Genomic DNA, 8,466 nt, shown 5'->3' with positions numbered 1-8,466 from the left:
CTTTTAAGTAAATTTTCTTTTTTTATATTTTTAAGGCAATGAGACACGTGCCGTCACTTAAACTAGAAACCGAAGAGTCAGGTGAGTCAGCGCACTCATTGAACTGATACTTGAGAGTGAGGAATCCATTCCAATACCTTTTGATTTTCCAATTGCACTGGACACTGTACATCCAGCGACCTATTGAGATAGAAGAGAAACATATCCCTAGAAAATAAAAATCTCGTACGAGGCAGATTCTAAGAAAATCTTATCAAATCCCTGCCATTCGTGTAATTTTCACATTTTATTCCTCGAAAATCCCCTCTCAAAACAACAAAAACATTTTCTTTGGCCGCTCCCTCGAGAATCGATAATTAGAGAAAGATAAAAAAAGGTTGTTCAGAGACACTCGTCTACCTTCGACTCCACAGAAGCAAAAGCTACTTTCGAGAAGCAATTTTTATTTATTTAAACTTCAATCCACACTAATCTCCATAATCTCTCTCTCTCGCGCGGCCGAGATGGCAGAGCTACAGCCACCGGAAGGTCCGGTAAACGGTGGAATCGTCGCCGGAGCTTCATCGGAAAATCCAGCTCCAGGTTTGGGTTCCAAGCGACAACGTCGACCGAGTGTCAGATTAGGCGAAATCGGCGACCAACCAGCTTCTCTCTTATATGAATCTTACGTTAAGCGAACCAAACAATGGAACGATTCGAAGAATCGCCATCACTCCCAGAAGGAGACCGGCGTAGCCGGTAAATCATCTAAGGCCAGACCTTTAACAAATATGGGTAACGGCTTCGACAACAACCATGAAACCCTAGAAACCGAAGATAAGAACACTTCTACATTTGGGGATTTTGATTTGGTACCGTTTGGTAATCGAAAAGGGAAAGATTTGAAGGCTAAGAGAGGAGGAATCGTAGGTGGAACAAAGAGGATGAGATCGAATTGGGTTTCGAAGATTGATGAAGGAGTTGAAGGAGATGAGAAATTTAGTGGTGGAGAAGATGGGGACGAATGGTACAGAGGTTTCGATCCCGAGGGTTCGGAAAGCCCTTTGAAGGAGCCCAACTCAATCCATGGAAAATGCGGTTGTGGAATTGCACCAGAGTTCCGATAGGAGAATTGGGAGTGAGAGAGAGGGAATTTTTTCGGGTCAGAAGAGATCGGTTAGGGCTAGAGTTTCTGAGAGTAGAGATCATGGTGCAGTTGAATTGGATGGGCCGTCCGATACTGATGTAAGGGATTGGAAGTGTGGGACAAGTGCAGATGGGAATGGGGTTAGTGAAAAGGGAGGGCGATGCCGATCGCTCGAAGACGGGGTTCAAATGTGGCTTAATGGATTAGGGTTAGGTCGTTATGCCCCTGTTTTTGAGATACATGAGGTTGATGAAGAAGTTTTGCCGCTTTTGACATTGGAGGATCTTAAGGATATGGGGGTAAATGCTGTTGGTTCGAGGCGGAAATTGTATTGTGCGATCCAAAAGCTTGCGAAGGGTTTTTCGTGACATTTGATATAAATTATGGTGAATGTAATTGCGGAAAACCCTTGGCTATGGAAGAAGTTAGAATACAAGCTTGATACGGTTTGATCCCCTCTTTTTTATTATTAATTTACTTATTACTAGTTTTTGAATCAAATGGTTCTTTTTTGTTCTATTAACGATGCTATCTATATATCAATGTATATCTAGTGTAATGTTGGATATGCTTCTATAGCGTTGCCAATGTTTTCCTAGAAAATGTTGATGGCCGGTTGAGGTCAAACACACTGCATAAATGATTAGGATTTGGATAAAGAATGGGCGATGGATTTGATAATGTATCTCTTTAGATCATTTGATTCCCTTGTCTTGCAAACATTTCTAAATGATATTTATTGGATTGGATGGTAGGCTGTGCACATGTTTTTCAACTATTTGTGAGAATTTTATCTGTATATTTTATATAATTATGCTCTAGTTTGATCTATCATCTTTGGGATGGTTGGTTTTATGTTGCTTTCTTTAGTTTTTTGAAACTAGCTATTGTGATCTTGTTGAGTAATTATGGTTGGGAAATTCATGAAGGTTACTTCTTTTCTTTTGTTTCATGATTAGAATGCAGCTCTACCATGTACAAATTTGGGATTTATCATAGATGAGCTGTTGAGAAATATTAGCTTGCTTCTACCCATTACGATGGAATGGGCTATTAGCTTAATATATTTCTGTCTGAGAATTCTTTTAATTTCTTTTTATCAATTTTTTGTTGGATTTCTAATGGAGGACTATAATTAATATTTTCCAGCAACAAATACCCCGAGAGACCTTTTGCTATTTAGATTTAATTATCTGTAGAGATGAAGATATTAACAATTATGTGACTCATATAATAAGTGCTTGGTGGATAAAGTGGAGGAGTGCTTCTAGAGTTCATATGACTGACTTGTGCCCCTAAGAGAAGTAAAAAGAGAGTTTTGAATCCTGTCTAGCACTTATAGTTCATCTTACCTACTGCCCATCTCGAGAAACTTTCTGATTTTCTTGTCCTTGATTTGAAAGCCATGAGAAAAAAAGAAAATAAAAAAAGCAGTCAAAATCTTAGTGAATGGCTAATTGATATAAGATTTTTTAGGATTTGAGGAACAAGGAGAAGTAGAAATACAGCTTTGAATCTGAACAATACCAATATGTTTGATGGGAATTTGATGACCATTGCCAACAATCACACAATCCTTACCTGAATAGGATTGCACACTAGAAAAGTTACCTAGATCATCGGTCATGTGTGAGGATGCACCACTGTTAGGGTACCATTCCTCATCTAATAGGTCAGCAACTTGAAGATTGGAGAATGACTGGTTGACATGATTAACCTGATAGGCTTGATTATACTGATGCTAGCATTCAATGGCCGTATGTTCTGGTTGATTGTGTATTTGACAAATCTTTTCTTTGTGAATGGTGTAAGTGCAGATCGTTGAGTGGATGTTGGAGATGCACCGAGAATGCCACAAGATGAATATTGATTTGAAGATTGAGAGGAACCTCCAGGGGATTGATGATGTTGGTAAACAGATTTACCACCACACCCTTGAGTAAATGATGCTTGGCTCCCAGTATGATCAGTCCCCTCAATGAGAACGTTGGTTGGAACACACCCCCCCTTTGCACATCAAGGGTGTTTCAAAAGATGTAGGTTTGGGCCTAAGAGTAAGGAAGAATTGTTCTTGACTGAGAAGAGCAGAACAAGTTTTTTTGGAAGGAAATGGAGTTCTAGAGGGAATAGAGGTGTGAATACATGATACTAAGAACCAAGGCTCTTCATGAACCAGAAGACCTTATCTTCGTCTGGAAAAATGTTTATCAATCGAGTCTAATGTATCAGCGAAAGTTTTGAATTTATGTAGATTCTTTGGGATGGAAGAATTGCCCCATTTGCAAGTTTGGATTACTTCCTAAAGTTGTAACTCATGGGTCTTAGAACGAGGAGAAAAGGGTTTCATACAAAGTTGTCCATAACTCCATATTTCATGAGATTTGGTCATGCCAATGACATGATTCATGGCTTCTTCAAAGAGGGTTCCAATGATCATACTGACCACACATTGATCAATGATTTCCATTGAATAAAATTAGGACTTGGTTATTTTGCTCCATGTTGACAATTGTTGAAGGAGCAAGAGAGGAACCATCGATGATGCCTAGAAGTTTGTGGTATGAAGGGAACAAATTGGTTCCTCCACAAAAGGTAATTGAAAATCTTGAGTTTGATGGAGACAAAATTATTGATGTTAGAGAAAACAAGGATAGGAGTGAGACAAATAGAAGGAGATGTAGTAATTGTTGGTTGGCGATATGGAGGAGAATAATTGAGAAAATCTTATTACTTTAGAGTGAGCTCTTAGAGAGGGACAACTTTATTGGCTTGGAAGTGGTTGAACAAAAGAAAGCTATGATACCATATTCAAAACATAAGTTGTAGAGGATGTATGGGCCATGGGAGAGAATATATTTTTGAATTTGTGGGGAGTTTGATGACTCATCTTCATATTAATGGTATACAGATGTGTGTGTGTGTGTGTGTGTGTGTCTCTCTTTCTCTCTCTCTCTCTCTCTCTATATATATATATATATATGGGAGCCGTTCTGCTTCAGTAAAAAAAGTAGACATTTTAGTAAACGAAATGAAGCTATTCAATCTGACGCCGATGAACGGACGAGATGATTTCATTTTAATAAAAACGTGTTAACTTATATTCTTTACAAATTTGTAAAGACCCCCTATGAAAAATACTTTCAACTTGACCCTTTTTCTCTCTCGATCAGATCTCTCTATAGACAATCTGTCTTGTAGTATTCTTGAAAGCCAAAAGGTTGATCTTTACCAAATTTTTTGTAATGCAAACTTATAATCTAAAAGATGGGTTTTATCCGTTCAAGCAATTGTTGATCTTCGAAGTAAATGCTTTTTACTTACCAGATTTCATGTATGCAAATAGAGAACTCAATAACATCTATGAATCTAATGTTGGAATATTCAGAAATCGAACAAGAAACCTATCAGTCATCAGAAATTGGAGATTGCAGGTAATTTCTCTCCCTGTTCACTATTATTATTCTTATTTTCTAGGTTCATGATCATGAAGAAATAAAATTTGCGGAGAGAGAACTAGAAATGGATTTGGGTTTTCTGATTTTGCTATCTTTTATTTCAATCCTTGATTTTAGAGTTTCTTTTATTGGTGTGAATTTTTTTATATATTTTTTTCTCTTGTCGATTTCTTTGAGATAGTAAGTGAGAAAGAGAGAGAGAGAGGGAGTTGCAGCGAAAGAGAGAGAGAGGGAGTTGCAGCGAAAGAGAGAGAGGGAGGGAGTTGTAGCGAGAGAGAGTGAGAGAGTTGCCTGTAGATCGAGAGAGAGAGAGAAGGGGTCGAGTTGAAAGAGTTTTTCGTAGGGGGTCTTTACAAATTTGTAAAGAATATAAGTTAACACGTTTTTATTAAAATGAAATCATCTCGTCCGTTCATCTGCGTCCGATCGAACGGCTCCATTTCATTTGTTAAAACGTTTGTTTTTTTGACTAATGCCGAACGGCTCCCTATATGTATATGTATACATATACATATAAGGAGCCGTTTGGCATCAGTCAAAAAAACATATATATGCTAGTCCCATTATAGCGGCAACTTCCTTCTAATATGTTACGCGTTATATGGAGATGAAAGTCGGATTTTGTTCCTATTTGATGGTAAGAAACGAGTAAAAGCTACTTTTGATAATTTTATCTTCTAAATTTTTTCCCCAAATGAATTTCACACCTTTACCCTTTTCTACCCATGCTTATACAACACGGTCTTCGATCTTGTTTCCCATTCTAACTAGTTGATTCGTCCGAGTCATCTTATTTCAAATGAGATAAACCATGAATCCAGTACAAAATCATTTATTTATAACATTATAAATTTTTTTTTTACATCAATATAGTGGATTAGAAGATGAGATGTTGATCTCAAAATTAAATTTCTATTAGGAAATGAATATTTAAATTATTAAAAAATAATTATTTTATAAAAAACCTAGTTGATTGGGATGAGTTTTATTGACTCGTCCAATATTTTGAAAGTATTGGACAAGTCATATCATATCTTGGATGAGTGTGAAAGACAATTCACCTATTAAATCTTGTTCATTCATGAATGATATCGAGATAACTTAAGCGAGTCATATTGGTTTTGGACGATATATAAAATCTTATTTCTACCTCATTTCTTTTAAACTCAATATTTCATCTCGTCCCCTATTAATTTTAGGTTGAGTTGCATGAGTCATCTCGTCTTAGATGAGATAAATTACTTTAATTTGATTTAAAATTATTTATAATAATTTATTTGTATTCAAATAATTCTAATTTTATTTAGAAAATTAGATGGATTAGAATCTGCTTACTCACAAATCATTTAAATAGTATATATTTCAATTATTAAAAATTAATTATTTTTTAAAATAAAAATTATAAAAAACCCAGTTGATTGGTCCTTGTGGGAACAAATTCAACCTTTTCTCTCCTACATGACGTGTCACACAGTGGAAGGAAGTTGCTCCCACGCTCTTTGTAGAAACATGGATTTACAAATTGTCTCGACATGACTTGCGTAGGTAATCTTGATATCATTTGTGAATGAGCGAGATTTACTATGGGAATCATATTTTACATTTACTCGTCTAAGATACGGTATGACTTGTCCAATACTTCAAAATATTGGATAAGTTAATAAAACTTGTCTCAGTTAACCAAGCTTTTAATAAAGTAATTAATTTTTAATGTTTTAAATATTCATTTTCTAAATAGAAATGTGATATTTGCCACTAGCATCTTCTTATCCACCATATTTATAAAAAATTATAATTTGATGATTTTAAATTTATAAATAATTTTGTACTGAATTCAATGGTTCATCTAAGATGAGATGACTCTGACAAGTCAACTCGTTAGGGATGGAAAATGAGATGAAACATCATTTTTTAAAAACATTGTGGAAAAGGCTTGGGTGTGAAATTGAGTGAAAATGGTAGAAAATGATATTTTCTAAAATACCCTTTATTTATTTCTCACTATCAAATGTGAATAAAGCCCTATCTTTACTTCTACATGACATGTCGCAAATTAGAAGGAAGTTACTGCCACTCTCTTGTAAGATTAGTGTGGTGCTAGCATTCTTCTCTCTCTCTCTCTCTATATATATATATATATGATAATGTAGGGTATCCCATAGGAAAAAAATCCATTCAGGAATGTCAGTCTCCCTATTTTAGCATCCATGTCGATCCAATACCAATATAGGATTAACAAAATGACAATGCTTTTGATAAAAATGAATGGAGGAAGAAGATTTTGTTGAGTTGATCCCAGAATTTCGGGATAATGGCTTTGATGCAAATGATGATAAAATCTCTGGACTCTAAAATAGGGAGATTGAGATGGTGAGATGTAGCGAGCAAAGGAGAGAGAGAGAGAGAGAGAGAGAGAGAGAGAGAGAGTCCAAGAGATCATTTGTCAGTGGGGTTTGAGTCCAATGACTATGAGAGAGGATGGAGATGGTGTTAATGTATTGAGATTGGGTTGGTTTGTGGATTATATGGAAAGAACAACCATAAAGAATGTGTACTAATGTGTGTGATCCCATTCTTGAGAGGGTGAAATATTTTCAAAAGTGGGTGAGAAAAATGAAGTTGGTTGCTCATCTTTAGCCATCTCGACAAGGTTTAAATAGTGGAACTTACACTACCATTAATTCTTGAGTGATTTACAAGTGATCCAAGTGAGTTCCAAATGCATAAATAATTCTGGTTGACAATGTCACATTATCCAATTTAAAAGAACTTTTTGGATTTTGGTACTTAAGATGAAAAAATTTAAAAACGGGGCAAAAAATTGTTCCACATGGTTACCAAAAGCTTAGGCTAAGGACAACTTCAATCAATTGTTATAGGTCAGCGTGGTTCAATCCCGTGTATGAAAAGGAGTAAGATAAAGTTTGTCAAAGAAGACAAAAAAGGGATATATAGTATTTCAGATTTAACAAAAAGTGTATGTTCAGTATGGTCGTAGTAGCACTACATGTGATTGCACCACACTACCCAATCATCCCAAGCTACACCGGAAAAATGACATTATTTCAAGTTGGCACACCTATAACTGATGTAAGCCACATGACAGTTGCACTCATTGAATCAATTAAAGGCATATGCAAATTTCCAAGCTGCAATGTAACTAACCGATCACTAGCTAACTCTCTATTAACAAGCCTTGAAAATATGTGTTGACGTCTTTCAACTCAACTTCCTAAGACTTGAACCTGCTGCTCTAGGTATCATGATGTCAATGTTGTCATGATGGGACTTATAGATGACGCCAATGGGAGACACATATGGCTCTTTTGAGAGCCATCAAAATGTTTTTAAACACGACATTGCCCTCCATTTTTATTGTTGTAAATTTAAGCTTCTCACCATTACCAAATATGGTGTGCCAATTCTGAGCATCTATCAATGTTTTAAAGGCAGTATGGAGAATATGCAGAAGACCCAAAATGATGCTCAAACTGTTCTCAACCATGCTTAGTGGACCTGCCTTTACATGGTTCTCCTATCTCCCATTTGACAATATATACAGCTGTGATTTTTGTGAGAAATTCTACTTCAAATTCTTTTCCTCCTGAAAGATCATAATTGATGATATGAAAAGGTGTAAACTAGCTCTAGGAAAGACCATGGTAGAATGATTTTACAAATTTCAAGCATTAATGTTTGAAGTTGCCAAATCAATTTTCAACACCACCCTCATTAATACCTTTATGGATAGTGCCATTATGTTCTTCTGGAGGGATCTAGCCATTAGCACTCCTAAAACAAGATAAAAGGATGAAAATGATATGGTCATTATTCGTTCAACTAATCGAGTTGAACAAGATAAAAAGTGTTGATTGCAATGTACAA

At 35.9% G+C, this 8,466-nt stretch overlaps 1 protein-coding gene across 1 annotated transcript; it reads left to right on the top strand.

The window, feature by feature from the left end:
• Positions 1 to 336: 336 nt before the first annotated feature.
• Positions 337 to 1,901, top strand: LOC147398372 (Sterile alpha motif (SAM) domain-containing protein). Its single transcript, XM_086447554.1, is given in 2 exon segments — positions 337 to 1,085; positions 1,087 to 1,901. Coding segments are annotated over 2 exon segments (990 nt in total). The 5' UTR covers positions 337 to 503; the 3' UTR covers positions 1,495 to 1,901.
• The last annotated feature ends 6,565 nt before the right edge of the window (positions 1,902 to 8,466 follow it).

The sequence above is a fragment of the Akebia trifoliata genome, chromosome 7 (assembly GCF_017979445.1).
Source record: "Akebia trifoliata isolate Shusen 1 chromosome 7, ASM1797944v1, whole genome shotgun sequence".
Taxonomy (NCBI): Eukaryota; Viridiplantae; Streptophyta; class Magnoliopsida; order Ranunculales; family Lardizabalaceae; genus Akebia; species Akebia trifoliata.
This window is presented reverse-complemented; position numbering and strand designations above follow the sequence as displayed.